General features: G+C 42.6%; 1 protein-coding gene across 1 annotated transcript; it reads right to left on the reverse strand.

Moving 5' to 3' along the window:
* Positions 1-2,784: 2,784 nt before the first annotated feature.
* LOC138971408 (uncharacterized) lies at positions 2,785-16,708 on the reverse strand. Its single transcript, XM_070344132.1, has 11 exons — positions 16,553-16,708; positions 14,985-15,081; positions 14,156-14,326; positions 11,628-11,861; positions 10,053-10,217; positions 9,265-9,306; positions 7,047-7,288; positions 5,973-6,110; positions 4,812-4,926; positions 3,803-3,873; positions 2,785-3,239 (listed from the first exon to the last, which is right to left on the reverse strand). Exons 2-11 carry the CDS (start codon positions 15,070-15,072, stop codon positions 3,189-3,191), a joined length of 1,317 nt encoding a protein of 438 aa, XP_070200233.1. The 5' UTR covers positions 15,073-15,081; positions 16,553-16,708; the 3' UTR covers positions 2,785-3,188.
* Between the last annotated feature and the right edge of the window lie 3,778 nt (positions 16,709-20,486).

Below are 20,486 nucleotides of genomic sequence, written 5' to 3' on the forward strand. Positions count from 1 at the left end.
TGCTCACTTCTGCTTTAAGTGTACTATTCGCTTTTCTTTCCAGAGTCATACGATGTGCTACGTCCCCTGTAAACCCTCGGGCGCTCCACGTAACCTGACGGAAGAGCAGATACAGAAAATAATCGATTACAGCTTACTGCTCCTGGACAAGCGTAACCTCTCTGCCACCCTTCGACGCAAGAATAGTATTTCCGATTGGAGACCCTCTGCCACCGCCACGGGTGTGTTGGGCGTCAGCGTGTTGGCCCTAGCTGTCTTATCGATTGTTGCTCTGGATTTTAACAAACTGGTCAGAGGCCGCAAGACCAAGACTAAGCAAAATCAAGGCGAAGATGAAGAAATAAACTAGGGATTGCGTTAACTTGACTTAGCACTTTCTACCCCACCTATGTTGATCAAGTTTTTTTTAGCCGAGGGCAGCTGTGCTGCAGCAGGTGACTCAGAATTGTAGTAGCTGTGTAGACTCTGTGTATCAACACGCTGGAATGCAGGCGTTAGATGGACGTTACAGGAAGCGACTGAAGCTAACAGCTTGAGCGAATATATCCGTACCTGGTCAGATGAGTGGGTACGGATATATCCGTACCTGGGAGACAATGTGTTAGATTTAGAGTTGATAGAGCTGGCGGTTTGGGTTTCCGTTGATAATTGGTTTTTTTCTTGTGTACATGTATGTATCATTACCTTCTTTTGACTTGCCAACGTAATTCTGTTTGGTTGTTTGTTGTTGTTGTTATTATTGTTGTTGTTGTTGTTGTTGTTGTTCTTCTTCTTCTTCTTCTTCTTCTTCTTCTTCTTCTTCTTCTTCTTCTTCTTCTTTTTCTTCTTGTTCTTTTTCTTCTTCTTCTTACTGGTTGCTTAGGTTTTCTGTTTGACTCAATGCGCGTATATATTTATGCACGGTTTTCTAATGTAAAAAGAGGTCATAATGTTACGCTGTCTCGGTCTACTTGACTCTACGATTTTCTTTTCTGGAATGTTAGAGGACATGTGAGTTCAGCGAGCATTACTTTTTTTGTTACTGATGGTAGAGGAGCGGATTGTATGTATAGCTGGTGTGTTCGCGTTGGGTGGGGGGTACGAATGAGTGTGTGTGTGTGTGTGTGTGTGTGTGTGTGTGTGTGTGTGTGTTTGTGTGTATGTGTGTGTGTGTCTGTCTGTATTTGTGTGTGTGTGATTGCGCAGACATGTGGCGACGTCAACACAAGGGGCTTCACTCTGGTTACGGGTTTTCGGGAGTTGTCTGCCACAAGATGGACAGCGACTTTCGGTTATGAACTAAAAAAGAAAAAAATTATTCAGCGGTATTGTGACTTGTTCAGTTTTAGTTAGGGCCAAATAACGTTGTTTCTCTACTTTTCAAGCCTGTCCTTCCATAAAACAGAGACAAGCAGAGCAAATATCGCCCGCTTCAAATATTCTTCTGTAATTTGACTATTGGGTGAAGTCCCGTAATTGATCCGAGTCGAGGCTAATGCATGGCCGTGAGGCTGGCAAGGCTGTTACGTGGCATGAGACCTTCCTCCACTTGAACAATTACCAAAAACCAACAGCCGGGGTGCTTTCTGAGCAGAATGGGATAAGGGCTTAACGGATACCCGTGTGACTTGGAATAATAGGCCGTGAAAAGTAGGATATGCGCCGAAATGGCTGCGATCTGCTGGTCGATGTGAATGCGTGATGTATTGTGTAAATAAATTCCATCTCACACGGCATAAATAGATCCCTGCGCCTCGAGTCCGAGTCTGGAGATTCGCGCGCGATATAAGACTGCATATAACATACTAATTGATTTATCTGTGAAATTAATAAGTCAACCCATTCCCAATCTGCAAAGAAAGCAGTCAGAAGTTTGATTGTTCGTATGTGTTAAAGTGTAGGGATGTTGTTGTCCCATCTAAAAGCATGTCCACTTCATGGGAAGAACTGTGCCTTTATGGTTGGTGTCATTGAAATAAGTATGTATGATAATTAAAGCTCTGTCTATCCGTGCACATGTGTGTAAAAGAACATCCTCGCACAAGCATGCAGATAATTATGACCTTTTGCTACCTTTGCTGATGGAGGCATTGTTGTTGTATAATTATAAATGTTGTTCTGTCGGATTTCCTCTGTTGTCTCGGTCCGTGGCTTCGTTGATGTTGTTGTTGCTATTGTTGTCGTCGTTTTGTCTTTACCTGTGAAGTTAAACGTCCACGGTTGCCTTCTTTATTTCAAGTACGTAAACTATTGCAAAGTGTCGTTTCCTTCTGTTGATTTATGTGTATGCGATGATACAGTGTATATATAGACGCGTGCCCAATTATTCACGGAATTGCCCAATTCGCGGAATCGGCTGCCATTTTTCGGGTTTTAAAGTTCTCAAATGCCTTGGGTATTACCACACATAGACATCTAGATGCTAGAATGGATAGATAGGTTTTGGCAAGTTATGGCAAAAAGGGTAGCTTTTCGGGCATTTTCGGACTTATGCAGTGTTTGCTCGACACGGACCAACACAGACCATAAAAACCCTACTAGGGAGCTAAAGCAATGCACACGCAATATTTTGGTGACACAATAAGTTACGGACTGGCTGCCGATTTCACAAAATGGGCAAGTTTTAGAAGCCTTTACGCATTTTCGGAAAAATGCTGCCGATTTCGCCACATGTGCATCGTTTTGCCGATTATGCAAAATGGGCAAAAATGTTTCTGATTCCGCGAAATTAGGCACGACTAAGATATTCTTCGTACAACACCATCGACATTTCAAGCGAAAAACGAATACAGAAGACATCAAACGTTTCATGTGTATTATTCTTTTATTTTCAGACCTTTGTGAAAACTTCATATGCAGAAACTTGAAATGTATGAATGTTAATCTGTTAAATCGAATAGTATATTTGAAGAAGAAAAAATAAAAATAATGTTAGTTTTAAAAGCCGTAAAAACAATTGTTGTATAAGATTTTGATTATAGATGATAACTTTTAATATTTTTGATATTTCAGAAAAAAAAGTTCCACTCATACTCCAGGTGTTTCCATCTTCATTGCCATTTTAGACCAATCTTTGGATGAAATCATAGCATCAATAACATTGAAAATAAAAAGAATAACAGAAGCAAAGGTGTAACCATTTGGCCATTGTGTTTTTCGCCAGATACTCCACGTTCTTGCATGGGTTTCACACAAGGTAGGCAACCATCTTAAATGGTGTTAAGAAGCGCAGTGGGCGCGGTGCATTTCCAGAAGGCGAACTGCAAAAAGGATAGTAAATAAATCAGTCAACCGGTCAACAACTGACTTAAACAACCGCAAACATGAATGAAAAGGTCGAAACATAATTGAGCAAATAAATACATGGAATACATCATTAATTATAAATCAATCAATACATAATACAATACATAAACAAACAAATACATAAATATATGAAAACATACGTTCATAGAGTGTCTTGGTCCTTGTCGATTTGTGTTTCGTATAATGTTCACTATGTATTGTATATTTTGTAAGCGCCTAGGGCTATATTTAGATTAGGCGCACAAATGTTCATAATAATAATAGACACAGAAGTAAGTTAATTTGTTACTGTATTCATTAATTAACTGATGGATAATATGCACCTGAAGGGTGCTTCTCTCTCTCTCTCTCTCTCTCTCTCTCTTTCTCTCTCTCTTTCTCTCTCTCTCTCTCTCTCTCTCTCTCTCTCTCTCTCTCTCTCTCTCTCTCTCTCTCTCTCTCTCTCTCTCTCTCTCTCTCTCTCTCTCTCTCTCTCTCTCTCTCTCTCTCTCTCTCTCTCTCTCTCTCTCTCTCTCACCTCGGACACAGTTCCGGTGAAACGGCCAATCTGCATACCACAGACTTGCGAAATAGAACTGAGGTTGCTCACTGAAACAGAAGAACATTGCTTTAAATCTTAGTGAACACGAATAATATGTATAGGGGAAGGACCGACTCGTGATATGGACCACCTCATTTTCTTACAAACTAAGGGTGCTAGAGCGTTCAAACCAATTCCATTCCCCACATGTACCGTTTATGGATAACTTGCATCTGTCAAACCAGCTGCGAACGCCTGAACCTCAAAACCGTTGAGTGTTTTTTTTTTAACCTTTGTTCGGCTTTTGACAGCGTTCACTCTAAATTTGAAGCTTAACATGTGCTAGTTTCTGTCTTCAGACACAGCTGATAACACACACAATTTGCAATATAAGATATCTAAGATTGTAATTGATACATTTTAGCAGAGTGTGTCCAATCTTTTTAGCGCAAACAAAAAATAACAGCCCAATCTCCGAGAAAGTGTGTGTCCCCGAATATGGACCACCTTCAACAAACGGAAGGGAAAAAACGACAAAAACTTTCAGTCTGCATTAAGTAGCTTCATGAAAATAGCCTATACCTAGCCGACACGCTTTCAATATCATGTTATTTTGAAATATAGTGCGCATTTTATATCGAGATGGTCTGTCCACTTGTCCACTGGGCGCCCAGTCTCCTAATAATTATGGACCAGTTGTGAACTCTTTTTGCATCACTTTTTTGCTGAATGTCTATCAAAGCTAAGTCGCTCGAACCATAAGCCTGACGGTTAACCGAAGAGAGAACAACTACCAAGAACAAAATAAAACTTCTTCGAGAGAAAACAAGCTATAGTTATCAGTAGGAAACAGAAAGTGATCGATGTCCATAGTCGGGGCACTTCCCCTTAAAGGAAAAGTATATGAGATAGCTACGCAACAAAAAACAAGAACATACACACAAAGAAAGAAAGAAAGAAACCCAAACAACCAAAGCCAAACAACAAAGGTTAAAGAAAGGCTGACCTTGAGTGTTTTGACCGCTCATCTCCTGGGCCTGTCCGTTGTTGACCTTGACCCTGCCTCTCAGGACAAGGTTACCATCCACGTCAGCTTGGATGACAGCGACCAAGCGGATGGTCTGTATCGCAGAAACAGACATGCAAATAAACAGGTGAGAGACACAAATAAATCAATGAAGGAATCAATGAATCAATCACTCAGACTTAAGCCTGTCCTTAACAGGTAAGACAGACACAAATCAATCAATGAATCATGAAGGAATCAATGAATCAATGAAAGAATCAATGAATCAATCACTCAGACTTAAGCCTGTCCTTAACAGGTAAGACAGACACAAATCAATCAATGAATCAATGAAAGAATCAAATAATCAATCACTCAGACTTAAGCCTGTCCTTAACAGGTAAGACAGACACAAATCAATCAATGAATCATGAAGGAATCAATGAATCAATGAAAGAATCAATGAATCAATCACTCAGACTTAAGCCTGTCCTTAACAGGTAAGACAGACACAAATCAATCAATGAATCATGAAGGAATCAATGAAAGAATCAATGAATCAATCACTCAGACTTAAGCCTGTCCTTAACAGGTAAGACAGACACAAATCAATCAATGAATCAATGAAAGAATCAATGAATCAATCACTCAGACTTAAGCCTGTCCTTAACAGGTAAGACAGACACAAATCAATCAATGAATCAATGAAAGAATCAAATAATCAATCACTCAGACTTAAGCCTGTCCTTTACAGGTAAGACAGACACAAGTCAACCAATGAATCAATGAAGGAATCGAATAATGAATCACTCAGACTTTACTACTAAACTTAAGTTTAAGAAAGCTAAACAAACAAAGCAAAACAACAAAGATGAAAGAAATGCTTCCTGACCTTAATTGTTTGAAACGCTCATCTCCGTGGCCTTATTTATCTTAATAATATGTATTATTGGACCTCCCATTTATCTTGCTCATCTCCGTGTTTATTTAGCCTGTCCTTAACTTCGCGAAGCTGACCGCACGAAGCTTCAGCACTGAGTTATCGGTAAAAAAAAAAAAAAGACCTCACGAAGAGCACACCATTGGTGTCGTTTCTTATGTGGATAATTGTGTTTGATGCCAGTTAATGATACGATGAATTTGTGTATGAAGACACTTTACCCCAGAGCTGACGTCGGCGGCGATCTCGGCCACGGTCTGCGTCTGAGTTGAGGGGTTATAACCTCTGACCTGGAAGCTGATTCTCACTCCATTTCCGTTTCTTCTGGCGTTCAGGGTCACTTGGGAACCCATCGCACACTGAAAGAGACATTGAGCATAGGTTGTTGTTGTTGTTGAGCATAGGTTGTTGTTGTTGTTGTGGTATGGTGTAGTTGTGGTGGTGGTGTGTGTGTGTGTCTGTGTGTGTGCGTCAGTGCGTGGTGGTGGAGTGGTAGTGGTGTTGGTGGTGGTGGGTATGTTTTTTGGTTTTTTTTGGTGGTGGTGGAGTTGTGGTGGTGGTGTGTGTGTGTGTGTGTGTGTGTGCGTGTGTGTGTGTGTGTGTCGGTGTGTATCAGTGCGTGGTGGTGGTGGGTATGGTTGTTGTTGTTGTGGTTGTTTGGGTGCTGGTGGTGGTACATGGTAGGTATGGTTGTTGTTGTTGTTGTTGTTGTTGTTGTTAAGCATACCCGCGTCCATCAATCGCTGGGCAATGCGCCACACAGACAGTGACGGACACGGGAGGTATACAGAGGAGGAAGATTTGGGGCGTGAAGGATTAGATAAGATCAGTAATAATAACTGAGAATTATTATTTCGCTTGTGGTAACTTTAAAATTAACAGCATAGAGATGTTTCTGGTATGAAAAAAAGAGGACTATTTTCTCTACTTAAACAATCAAAGAATACAACTCAGTTCAGAGACATCCTGCTTGCTGCCGCGCGGGCAGAGAAAATGTTCCCTTTTTATCTTCACCGCGCTGGCAGCAGAACCCCTCACGCGGAGGTGTTTTCAGACAGACCAGACACAGGTTGTCCCGGAGGTGAACTGTATCTTGTCTAATCTGTTTAACAATGGCCGCATGAGATATGGGCTGCTTTTTTTTTTTTTTTTTTAGCGAAATTCAGTGTCATACCAAGTAAAGTAAAGACAGCTTCACGTAATCTTTTTTCATTGATGATTATGTTTTGCTGGTTCCAGTGATCGAGTATAATAAACCCCACACATCAAAACACATACAGACAACATCCCCTTACATTACTGTCACCGGGCGCGCCTGTGGAGACGATGGGTGTGTCGCTGGCACCCAGGTTGTTCAGGTCGGGGCTGAAGGCGATGCGGAAGGCAGATTCGCCGTTCAAGTCGTTACCCTTGAAGTGGACGATGTCCATGTAGGAGTTCTGGTTGAACTGGCCACCGTTTGTGTTGGAGACGGCGCCGTTTTTCCACTCAACCCATCTCAGATTCATCGGCGTCATCAAGGGCACGTTGAACCTGCCTGTAGGACGGTTAGGGATAGGGTAAACTAGGGTAATAGTACATTCCACTCCACCTATTGATTATTAGGGTTTAACGTCCTCTTAGACCAACTGGTCTATATTGGGACAGGTATTGGTAATACGTTGAAGATATGGTGTGATACTTTGATTCGAACAAGCCCGCTGTGGCTGTCTTCTTCGACACACCAGCATTGGGTTTGTCTCGTCAAAGTATCGAAATACGATCATGATAATCGGAGACGAGAGATGATGCATGCGTGTCTTCGTGTTTTCCAAGCCCTGAGACTTTCGCTGTGAACGTGGGATCTTTTTCGTGCGCATGTGTGCACACGGGGGTGTTCGGACACCGAAGAGAGTCTGCACAAAGTTGACTCCGAGAAATAAATCTCTCGCCGAACGTGGGGATCGAACCCACGCTGATAGCGACCAACTGGCTACAAAGCCAGCGCGCTACCAACTGAGCTACGTCCCCGCCCCACTCCACCTATCTCAGATTCATCGACATCAAGGGCACGTAGAACCCGCCTGTCGGACGGTTAGGGATAGGGTAAACTAGGGTAATAGTACATTCCAAAACCGTACGCCCCTTCAGCTTGGGGTCGCAGGCGAAAGGCACGAAGAACTTGCCCAAAGCAGGGTCAGGAATAGGGTCAATGATGGTGTCATTTGGGACAAGGAACGAACACACTAACCGCACAGCTCACCAACCTCAGCTTAGGTCGCGGCCCGGATAAGGGATCAAGAGTAAGTGATAGGGTAATGTGGGGTAATACTTCATGCAACTCAACTTGGGAGTCAGGGGCGGATCCAGGGGGATTTCTGGGGTTTCCGGAAGGGCCCCAGCCTTAACAAAAATGGAAAAATAACGAAATAAAATTGAAAATAAAGAAACAAATGATGGCTCAAGATTGCACCAGATTGCTCCATTTTCCTTGTTTCTACCAACATTTTACGGGGGAGCATACCCCCGGACCCCTAGGAGCCGGCCTTTGTCATATAAATTACGGTTTTGTAAGGTAGTTGGGTAATTTGTTGGCTCGAGTTGAACCAGAACGGTCAATTTCTCTTGTTTTAATCCTAATTTGTCTTCTTAAATCAACTTTTGGGAAGGTTACTAGGGGTAGTTTCTTGGCTCAAATTGCACCAGATTGCTCCATTTTCATTGTTTTTATCAACATTTTCCTGGCGGGGGGAGGGGGGCCATGCCCCCGGACCGCCCTAGGAGGTTCGGGCGCTTTGCGTCCTCAAAACGCTTCGCGTCGTCGATCTGTCCCTAAAACAAATTTGGAAACCCCCCCTTAAAAATTATGAGATCCGCCCCTGGAAGTGACGGCGAAGGACACCTAGAACTTGCCCCCATACAGCGTTAAGCGATAGGGAAAGTGACAGGGTAAATGAAGGTTACAATAATTAGGGATATGAGAACTACGAATCATACACGCATGAGCTTGGGATCGCGGGCGAGGCTACATAAAACCTGCCTGCGAGCCGGTAAAGAGGAAGTGGAAGTGATCCATGGTTTGTTTGTTTGTGTGTTTGTTTGTCTGGTTGTTTGTTTGTTGGTTGACTTATTGAAGGGTTGGTTGGTGGTTTGCTTGGTTGGTTGGTTCTTTGCTTGGTTGGATGGTTGGTTGCTTGCTTGCTTGTTTTCTTAGTTGCTTGCTTGGTTGCTTGGAATGTTGATTGATTCATGTATTCATTCATCCATTATTTCATTCATCCATTCTTTCATTCATCCATTCTTTCATTCATCCATTCTTTCATTCATCCATTCTTTCATTCATCCATTCTTTCATTCATCCATTCTTTCATTCATCTATTATTTCATTCATCCATTCTTTCATTCATCCATTCTTTCATTCATCCATTCTTTCATTCATCCATTCTTTCATTCATCCATTCTTTCATTCATCCATTCTTTCATTCATCCATTCTTTCATTCATCCTGGTTAATTAATAAGCTGATTGTTCTTACCGACGTCAAATCGCATCTCGGCTTTGTCGTTCTCGATGCATTCTGCTCACAAACAAGAAACAGTGAGAAGCAATGCATGGAAATAAGAACTATGCTAACGACAATAGATAGATAGATAGATAGATAGATAGATAGATAGATGGACGCACACAAGATAGATTGACACATACAGACAAAGACACCTGTGCACACACACACACACACACACACACTAACGCACGCACACACACACACTCACACACACACACACACACACACACACACACACACACACACACACTCAAGCACATACAAGCACGCGTGCACAAACTCACAAGCACACACAAACACACACTCAAACACACACAAACACACACAAACACACACACACACACACACACACGGCACGCACACTCGGAGTCTCGTGTACCAAACCAGTTATCCTCTCTCTCTCTCTCTCTCTCTCTCTCTCTCTCTCTCTCTCTCTCTCTCTCTCTCTCTCTCTCTCTCTCACTCTCTTTCTCTCACTCTCTCTCTCTCTCACTATCTCTCTCTCTCTTTCTCACTCTCTCTCTCTCACTCTCTCTCTCTCACTCTCTTTCTCTCACTCTCTCTCTCACTCTCTCTCTCTCTCTCTCCGAGTCTCTCTCTCTCTCTCTCACTCTCTCTCTGTTTCTCTCACTCTCTCTCTCACTCTCTTTCTCACTCTCTTTCTCTCACTCTCTCTCTCTCTCTCTCTCTCTCTCTCTCTCACTCTCTTTCTCCCCCCCCCCCCCCTCCTCCTCATGATATGCCTCCCCTTGACATACGCTGAGTATTCTGCTTGCAGGAGTTTTGGTCGTTGGAAGCGACGCATCTGCACATCTGCTGGCTCATCGTGGTTCCCTGGGGGCACCATCGGACAGTGTCAATGCCGACAGCCGTGGACCGGAAGTGGCACGCATCGATGAATTCCATGTGTGTAGCTTCGCAGGCTGTTGGAAACAGGGGAGAGAGAAACAAGCCGCGTGACGCCATATCAAACCATTTAGTCAATCTGTCGGCCTGAAACTTCAAGATCAACGGATACGTCATGCCAAATACTGTACATATGTCACGACAATAAATGGAAACTTTACTTTAAAGAGATACGATACTGATATATGCACAGGGATATTGACCTTACGAGTATTTTTCCACTGCTCATGGTATGACAAAGTAACCGAGACAAGCTTTCTTCTCCACATTCTGTGTCATTTCCTCGGTGGGAGACTTACATGAGAAGTGACAAAACATTTGCATGACACCGTTATTCGCATTTATGACGACCTCCAGTTTTTTTCTCGCTTTTGACGTCATTGATTTTCTTGTAGATAAGTGAGCGAGAAGAGACGTCTAGGTCTGTTCAATCGGTGTCGTGTCTCATTAAAGCAAAAGATCAACACTGGACACCCGATATCAGTCATCACCGAAACTAGTGAGGCTTGGTTGCCCGGAACCAGGAGACCGAGAAGTGTCGCGCTGGTCTCCGTGGGAACGCAAAAATGACACATTTTCAGCGTAACCACGACATATATCTATATGTTTTTGGATTCAAGTAAATGACTAAGAATACAATGCAATCCTTTTGTAAATCTGTCATTGAAGATTTTGCTTTTTAATAGAAGTATCAGAATGGGCACAAGAGACTGCAGGTCAGAAGAACCAGAAACAGATAACAATGGAAATGTACTCACCAGAAACATTGACAATAAACGAACAAACAAGGACCCGTTTTGGTGTCTTCGTCAGCAAAATAATACTCAAAATATGAAAGGAGAGATCTTCATCAGCAAAAAATACTAAAAATATAAAAGGAGTTTTCATCTCTCCTTTAGTTTTAGTTGTTGTTTTTTGCTGACGAAGACATCCGTCCAAACCGGTCCTTGTTCATTATTTTATTGTCCATGTTTCTCGTGATTACATTTTCATTGGTATCTTGTTCTTCTTAGAATTATTAGAATTTTAATGATCATGTTTTAAGATTCCAAGCTGAAATGCAATCTCGTAGTCCGGAACCGGGTCAAAGGTTTTTTTGGTCAACATTTCGATTAGATTAAACAATGAGGTCGCCACAGTGCCGCCTCAACTTTTTATAAACTGAATATGACGTCATCAAAGACATTTCTGGAGAAAAGAGAAAATATCATCCCAAAGAATGTACAGGTAAAGTTTCTGTCCTGTAGTGTTCAGAGAATCGCTTAACACAGACGTTCACACACACACACACACACACACATACACACACACACACACACACACACACACACACACACACACACCACCGCCACCACCACCACCACCACCACCACAGTCTATGTGAAAACATTAAGTGAAGACAGAATTGTTGTTGCAAATGTACGCACGATCGCTGCCAACAGTGGCGGCAGAGCCGCATTGAGTGCAGTCGCCGGAATAACCAGCGGAGCATTGTCTGGTGTTGGGGTCAAACTGCTGGTTGTTGGGGCAGTACTTGTGGGTCCATGTACCGCCATCCGCACACTGGTACTCGAAGTACTGGCGACAACACAGGGCAGGGAACATCATGGACCTGGACGAGTCACGCTGTCCGAAGTTGTTCATGCACGCAGCATTATCCCCTGTTGACAGGCAGGAGAAACACGGATATTGGTTAAAGGGGTGGTAGGCCACCTACACGTAACATAACGGACCAGTCGAGTCACGCTGTCCGAAGTTGTTCAGGCACGCAAGATTGTCCCCTGTTGACAAAAAGGAGAAACACGGATATTTGTTAAAGGGCTATTAGGCCACCTACACGGAAAATACGGACCTGATCAAGCCACGCTGTCCGAAGTTGTTCAGGCACGCATCATTATCCCCTGTAGACAGTCAGGAGAGACACCGATATTGGTTAAAGGGGTGTTAGGCCACCTGCACGGAACATAACGGACCTGGTCGAGTCACGCTGTCCGAATAAGTTGTTCAGGCACGCAGCATTATACCCTGTTATTGCGATTTCACTGGTCACATGACGAAACTGAAACCAACCATTGGTCAAACAGGAAGCCTAAATCAATAGACCCAGTCGGTAATCCAAGCTCTCGTCAACTTCAAAGCGTATCAAAGCATGTGGAAAAGCTATCTCGCGCGAGCTATACGAAAGCCGAGGTTCGAAGTTCTCGTGACATTCAAAGCATAATAAAAGCGTGTCTCGCGGATATCTCGCAAGGGCTGCTCAGATCGCAGGAAGTCGTCCTAGCCAAGTGATATCGCGTAGGAAGTGAGTAATCAGTTACGGGCGCCATCTTTAGACGGTCACATCAAAAACAGCGGAGCTAAATATTACCCCTAGCTAAACACAATTTGGTGAAAAGCTGAGCAAAAAATATTGAAAAAGTCAAATCGCTTAGAAACGGTAAAAGCATGCCCAAGCTTCATTTATGCAATAATGTGTCCAAAAAATGTCATTTGAAGTCTTACCGACGGGGGTTGCATAAAACAGCCAAAGAGCATAAACAAAAACAGACACAGTGCAAGACTGCAGCAGATGCTTTTGAACTGGATAGCTGTGACTACAATTTGAAAGAGACTTCCAACCCTAGCGAGATGGAAGCAAAGTGTCTGCAGACACAATGGTTTACACTGCAACAGCCCTGATATCAAAACGCAATTGACCTGACGATGAGAAAGGACAGTTGTGAAATATAAGAGACAATTCCTAGAGATTCTGATCAATTCCATTCCCATCGTTAACAAAAACGACCAATCGAGTTTTTGAGAAAAATGTCCAGAACGTGTTACGTCCCAAATGAAATGACAACATTCTAATCTCTTATGTCACTTGGTTGGCGGTACCATTCGGCGGCTTTGCCAAATTTCTTAACTGACTGAGACTTTCGGGTACTCACAAAGAAAAGATTCCTTAGCAGCTACCGACAAGAGTTTTACGAAAGAACCTGTCTTGCACTGTTGTATATTTGAAAAACGATGCAAAAAACTGTATGAAGCATAACGCAATCAATTCGTTGTCGTACGATGTGGATGGGATATCCACATTAATCAGACATACTGTCTCAAAGGCGGAAACAAATGAGCCTCGCTCTGATATGATTCCTCCTTTCTCGATAGCGTGTCTGATAAATGTGGTTATTTCCATTCAAGTGCACCGTGTGGCTTTTTTTTTTTTTTTTTTTTACCAATCAGTACTAATTCGCCTTCGGCTCATACTGATAATCCATTTTCTCGACATGTCTGTTATCATTTTGCTAACAGTCAGCATGTTAGACATAACTTATATTAACAGTCAGGAGAAACACGGGGATTGGTTAAAAGGGTGGCAGGTCACCTACACGGAACAGTATGGTTCAGGTTGTCCAAAGCGTTTCAGGCACGCCTTACCCCCCCCCCCCCTCCTTCTTATTTCAGGCAGAACTGACATTGGTTTCTACTATATTATACTGTTACTTGTGATCTGTTTGTTTTGTGTGATGTCACATTTTATGTGTTCATTTTTATACGTATAAACTTGTTTCATAAAACTCCGTGTTCGAGTCCTCATCGACCTTACTGTCTTTGTTGGTTGTGCGTGTGTGCGTCTAACTAAAGGGGGGGGGGTTAACGTCCTCTCAGAAAATATTTCTATTTGGGACAAGAATTGGTGATACGCATGTGTGCGTCTAACTAAAGGGGGGGGGTTAACGTCCTCTCAGAAAATATTTCTATTTGGGACAAGAATTGGTGATACGCATGTGTGCGTGCCTGTTTGCTTGGCTTAAGAACTATTCACTTGCATCACCACTGCACCACTGGCAATCCTGACAGAGATACACGGGTATACGTGAAAGGGGTGGTAGGTCACCTACACGGAACAGCATGGTTCACGTCCTCCCCCCGCCCCCCCCCCCCCCCCCACCCCCGCGCAATAGTTACTCACAGGTCGGGCATGTAGCGTCGAAATCGCAAATGTAGGTATTCCTGTTGAAGAGAAGTCCATCGGCACAGTTGGTGGTCTTGCCACCGTTGTTGTTGTCGCAGTTGTAGAAGCGTCTGCAGTCCTGGTGGTAGGCGTGGTGGATGCCCATGGGGAAGTTGTAGGCTGTGCAGTCTGTCAAGTAGGAAGAACAGCGGAACGAATGTCACGTGCAGAACAGTAAGTTGCAAATGCAGGATCAATGAAAAACAAGAATGGTAGGTGATTGGAACGTTCAACACTCCAGTGTCATATTCTTATAGTTTTGTCATCAGTGCGCGGCGCCCCCCCCCCCCCCCCCCCCCCCCGCGGGTTAGGGGGAAGAATTTACCCGATGCTCCCCAGCATGTCGTAAGAGGCGACGTAAAGATTTTAGTCAAGCAGTATGTAAGAAATGTTAAGTCCTTTGTACTGGAAACTTGCATTCTCCCAGTAAGGTAATATATTGTACTACGTTGCAAGCCCCTGGAGCAAATTTTTGATTAGTGCTTTTGTGAACAAGAAACAATTGACAAGTGGCTCTATCCCATCTCCCCCCTTTCCCCGTCGCGATATAACCTTCGTGGTTGAAAACGACGTTAAACACCAAATAAAGAAAGAAAGATCAGTGCGCGGACGTTGTATTGTAATTTCACTGCTTACAGTTGTCGTCGGTCACATGATTAACAAGCATCTCTACCTGGTAAGAAAATACACTCAATATTTAGAAAATGCACTAATAAGTCTCTGTTGAAAAAATACACCAACTGTTTTAATTAGGTAAACAGGTTTGGGTTGTGAAGAAACAACTTACTGGTGATGTCGTACTCAATGGTTGCAGGTTGGGCGTTCGTCTGGCTCGCGGCCAGAGCCAACAACATTAGGGCGGCTAGCACGTGCATCTTGACCTTCTGCAATTGTGGAATGCATAAATCAATGGATAGATGGATGGGTGGATGTGTGTGTGGATGGATAAATGAATGGATGGGTGAGTGGATGAATTAATAAATGAAAAGATGGATGAATAAATAGATGGATGGTGGGTGGATGAATTAATAAATGAAAAGATGGATGAATAAATGGATGGAAGGATAGATGGATGGTGGGTGGATGAATTAATAAATGAAAAGATGGATGAATAAATGGATGGATGGATAGATGGATGGTGGGTGGATGAATTAATACCATGTACCCTAAAACAAATGTCTCAACTGTTCGAATTCATTTGTAGTTTTAAAAAAAAATCCAGAAATGCAACAACTTTTCCTAAAGTCTCAAATAAATTGGACGAAGATGACTCCGCAAAGCGTACTTCATGAAGCTGGCTGCACGAAGCTTTGGTACTATTTTTTCGTTAAAAAGACTTCGCAAGTCTTTACGCAGTCAATTTCCGGCTCAATAAAGGACAGCCTTGTGGGAAACATGAAACGGAAGAACAAGGGTAAAAAATAACTACAACAACAGTTAAAATATAAGTAGACTAACACATTGTTCGCAGTGCCTACGTTTTCATAAGAAAAAAAAATGAAGACATTATGTATCCTTATGACCAGATCTCAGCATCAATCAGGCAGAGAGGAGGGATATGTCACACACAGACAAACATTACACTCGCAAGTCAGTCGTTACAAAAATAATTGGTTTTAAAAACCTATAAAAAATTAAAAAAAAGATAAACTTGCCAACGTTCCAAAATTCAGAATTAAAAAAAAAGAATGGAGGTAATTACTAAATTAGAACGTTTATGTAAAGCCTAGGTCCCACCATCACGAATGTTTTGGCAAACCACAACGAGTTACTGCGATTTTGCGGGCGGGGATGTAGCTCAGTCGGTAGCGCGCTGGATTTGTATCCAGTTGGCCGCTGTCAGCGTGAGTTCGTCCCCACGTTCGGCGAGAGATTTATTTCTCAGAGTCAACTTTGTGTGCAGACTCTCCTCGGTGTCCGAACACCCCCGTGTGTACACGCAAGCACAAGACCAAGTGCGCACGAAAAAGATCCTGTAATCCATGTCAGAGTTCGGTGGGTTATAGAATCACGAAAATACCCAGCATGCTTCCTCCGAAAGCGGCGTATGGCTGCCTAAATGGCGGGGTAAAAACGGTCATACACGTAAAAGCCGTGGGAGTTTCAGCCCATGAACAAACAAACAAACAAACAAACTGCGATTTTGCCACGAATGATTGCGAACAATCGGCCAAACACGAACGATTTAACACGAACCACGACGATCTCGGCTAGCTTCTCCACGAATCGTTGTAGTTCGCCGTCAAAATTCGTCACAGTGGGACCTATGCTTAACGTTTTGTTTTGTCAATAGTAAACGTTCCAATAGCCTATCATTCTTGTTTTTTTTTATTTAAAAACATATTGTATACTTACCGTTTTGATTGAAGTCCGAGTCTTTTAAAGGCACTCACACTCACGCACACACAAATGACGAATAACAGCGGAATGGATGCTAGCTGGCAAGCAAGTGGTGGCAACTAGGAGGAACCAGATGCGACGGATGGTTTTATACCCGGTTTGTTAGAAAAGGGGGCGTAGACCTAATGACAGACTGACCCTTCTAGCCGTTTTTTGTCCTCCTGTATTTTTACCTGCCTACCGCGCTTACCTGTCTACCTGCTTCGTGTTTGCAAAGTCGTGTGCATCAGTTTTTGGCTGCTGCAGCGTCCTATGACAGCCTACTCGTGCCAAAAGTTTTTGTGTTTTTTTTTCGGGGGGGGGGGGGGGGGGGGTGTGTGACCATTCAAAGCAATGCTTACGCAGATCGCTTTCGAATCCTCCCGATCGTTGGTGAATTATCGACGACTCACCTGGTTGAGAGCAGTCAAGGCCACAGATGCTATCATTGTGGTTGAAAGATGTACAGTATCTCACAAGTGTTACTCGTAATGATTACAAACTGGGAGCGTAGTGATCTCGCCATGATGAAAACAACTATCACGTGTGCGTTGAATCGCAGTTATCATATCTAATATAGTTAGTTATCAGTGATAACTAAAAAAAAAAAATTTTTAATTTAAAAAATTTTAAAAAATGGTATGTTCATGGAACGTTCGCTCAGAAACAAGAAAGACACATTCTACAATGATATAACTTCTGATCAAATTTACCTGATATAACTCCTCAATATTGATTCCTCCAAACATTCGCAAGTTAAGAGTATATAACATATTGTAACATATTTGTATTTAAGAGTGTATAAATTGTAAATGATACCACCACCATCATTACCTCCCCCCTCTCTCTGTATCTCTCTCTTTCTCTCTCTCTCTCTCTCTCTCTCTCTCTCTCTCTCTCTCTCTCTCTCTCTCTCTCTCTCTCTCTCTCTCTCTCTCTCTCTCTCTCTCTCGGTAATACTAGTTTGGATGTTTATCTAAAGCTATTTGACGCACAAGTGCAACCTATTGCACAATATGGTGCAGAGTTATGGGGCTTAGATAAAGCAGCCATAGAATGTGAAAAGGTTCATTTATTTGCATTGAAAAAGTTTCTGGGTTTAGAAATGCGTACACCAAACGATTTAGTATATGGAGAAACTAACAGATACCCTTTGTACGTAAATTCAATATTGAAATGTATTAAATATTGGTTGAAATTGTTGAGAATGTCTGAGCATAGATTGCCTCATAAATCATATAAAATGCTGTACAGGATGGATGAGAATGGTAAATCGAATTGGGCGTCAAATGTGCGTTGTAAATTGTATCAGTTAGGATATGGTTTTGTGTGGTTGAATCAAGGTGTGGTTGACGAAAACAAGTTTTTGTATGTTTTGAAAGATAGATTAATTGCATGCAGATGGCAAGACTGGGAGTTTCATATTCAAAATAGTGAAAGATTTTCTGTGTATAGAACATTTTGTACTGTTCCTGAGATCAAACCTTACCTTTTGTTCAATATTGACAGACATTTAAGATTCATGATGATAAGGTTTAGGTTAGGGATCTCTGAAATTGCCGTTCACACTCATCGTTACAAACAAGTTCATAATGTTAATAATTACATGTGTCCCTTTTGTAAAGATAAACTGGAAAATGAAGTCCATTTTGTTCTTGTCTGTCCATACTTCCATAAATTGAGAGAAAAATTCATCCCACTGAAATATTACAGGCAACCAAGTGCTTTTCGACTCAGCCTTCTTTTAGGTTCAACACATGAAAAAACTGTACGTGATTTATGTTTATATTTGTATAAAGCATTTAAGATACGAGAAACACTGTTATCGTAATTTTGTATATAGATGTCTGCATGGATGTATTTGTTATCCACTTTTGAGAAAAATATGCACTGTTTTGAGTCTACTGAATGTAAAAATGATTCAATGTTTTTGCTTTTGTTCACACCCCTTCACTAGGGGCAATGGCCTATGTGAATAAACCATCCGAATCCGAATCCGAATCTCTCTCTCTCTCTCTCTCTCTAACTATCTTTCTCTCTCTTACTTTCCTTTTATCAGTATTGTACTCAGCATCTTATGTTCCGGTATTACCTGTGGACGAATGGTATGTTATATGTATTTCTCTGTGTGTGTTGTCCTAATGTTGTGAATATTATAAGATGTTTGATGGGTTGTTGACAGACCAGCTTTTTTGTCGGTCCGAGGGGGAGCATATTGTCTTTTGTTTAATATTTATTGACCAAGGCCTTCGTCAATAAATATGAAACAAAAGTCGATATGCCCCCCGAGGACCGACAAAAAAGCTGGTCTGTCAACAAACCACCAAACATCGTTTTTGTCATCATTTTGGTAGTGAGAAAATAAGTGCACAATCAACCCAGGGAGCCATGCTTTGAAACACGGGTTCCGTGCTGATAACCACACGAGTCCCGGTTTGATAACCACTGGCAATCAAAGCTGGCGTGTGAAAGCAACTTTCTGTGTTTTTGAGTTAATTAAATGTTGCGATGAATATGTCAGGTTTGAGGATGCACAGTTCTGTAGATTCATCTCGGTATTCCACCCCCTCGGCTTTCTGTTGTAAATATTAAGCTGAGTGGTCGAATGTAGAAGCTACGTTTGGTCAAAGGTCACAGAAGATTTGCGTCGTGCAGCGAAGGAAAGAATCGCGATCTTGTTTCCGACTGGGGTGTTGCAGGTAGCTTTGTTTCCTCCTTGGGGATGAAGCTACCAGGGGAAGGGATTGTGTTGGAGGTGCGGGTAGAGGGGTAGCCCTCCCGGTGCTCCCCCTTGGACCTCCCTAGTCTAGGACCCTGGGTCTTCGCGAGGTGGCCATTGTGGCGTAATCCCTCCGGACTAGCATAACGTTTCCCTATCCCAAGACCGACCGTGCGTGGTCTATGACCACATCCTCTACGAGGTGACCCTATCAACTAGGCAGCGAAAGCCCCTAGGCGAAACACGGCGGATCTAGAGGAGAGAACCTCGATAAAAAATTTGAGCTGCCATGAAGACGGAGCATGTTGGCTGAGGACAGCGGGCAGACCTTCTGTGCCGACACCCATCTACAGGAGAAAACCAGGCATGCACGCATCAAACCCAATATGGCCATACAAACGAGAAACGAGTTTCCGACTCAGTACCTCTTTGTTTTTCATTAGACCTGTCATTCTGGTTGCTCGGCTTTGTTAGATGTTTGCATATCTTGTTGCTATTTTCTTTGCTTTTATTATTGTTTCTTATTTGTGCTTCGTTTATCGATACAACGTCTTGTGCACGGGTCAAAATGTGTGTGTCAGGGGTCGTTTTACTTGAACTTGACGTTCGTGTTTCTCCGAACGTCTGTGTATCGAAACACAGATACACGCACTCCATGACTCTGTAAGAAGACAAAACATATCGCTAGGTTTCATTTGTTTTTGATGAATGTATGACCTTTCATGAAGTAGTTTTGTTTTTTGTTTACTTTTGCCAGTTTGCCAGTTCGTTTTTGGAACTTTGCAAAGCAGTGTCGTGTCGTCTGTTTAGGTCTGGGGAAACACAAATGAAAAGAGCCGAGGAATCCCCGAGCGTTTCTATTGGGTTTGCTTTTGATTATCCATGTATAACCTGCTTCCTGCAACTATGGTAACCGGGGATTTATTGCCTGGGGAACATGAGATTTATTTCCCTGGTGCTTGTGAATGAAAACTCGTGAAAATGATGACAAAGATATATATAGCTATTCTGATGGACACGTGGGGGAATTTGGGGGCTGTGATTGGATGGTCTCTTCCGATCATCAAAGCATAATGCTACGGAAGTCGGCCATTTTTGCCAATATCCAAAAGCATATTGGCAAAAATGGCCGACTTTCTTATCTCGTAACTCCACACTAAATACCCCACTTCCCCTCTGAAGTATTGATGT

Source organism: Littorina saxatilis, linkage group LG7 (assembly GCF_037325665.1).
Source record: "Littorina saxatilis isolate snail1 linkage group LG7, US_GU_Lsax_2.0, whole genome shotgun sequence".
Lineage (NCBI taxonomy): Eukaryota > Metazoa > Mollusca > Gastropoda > Littorinimorpha > Littorinidae > Littorina > Littorina saxatilis.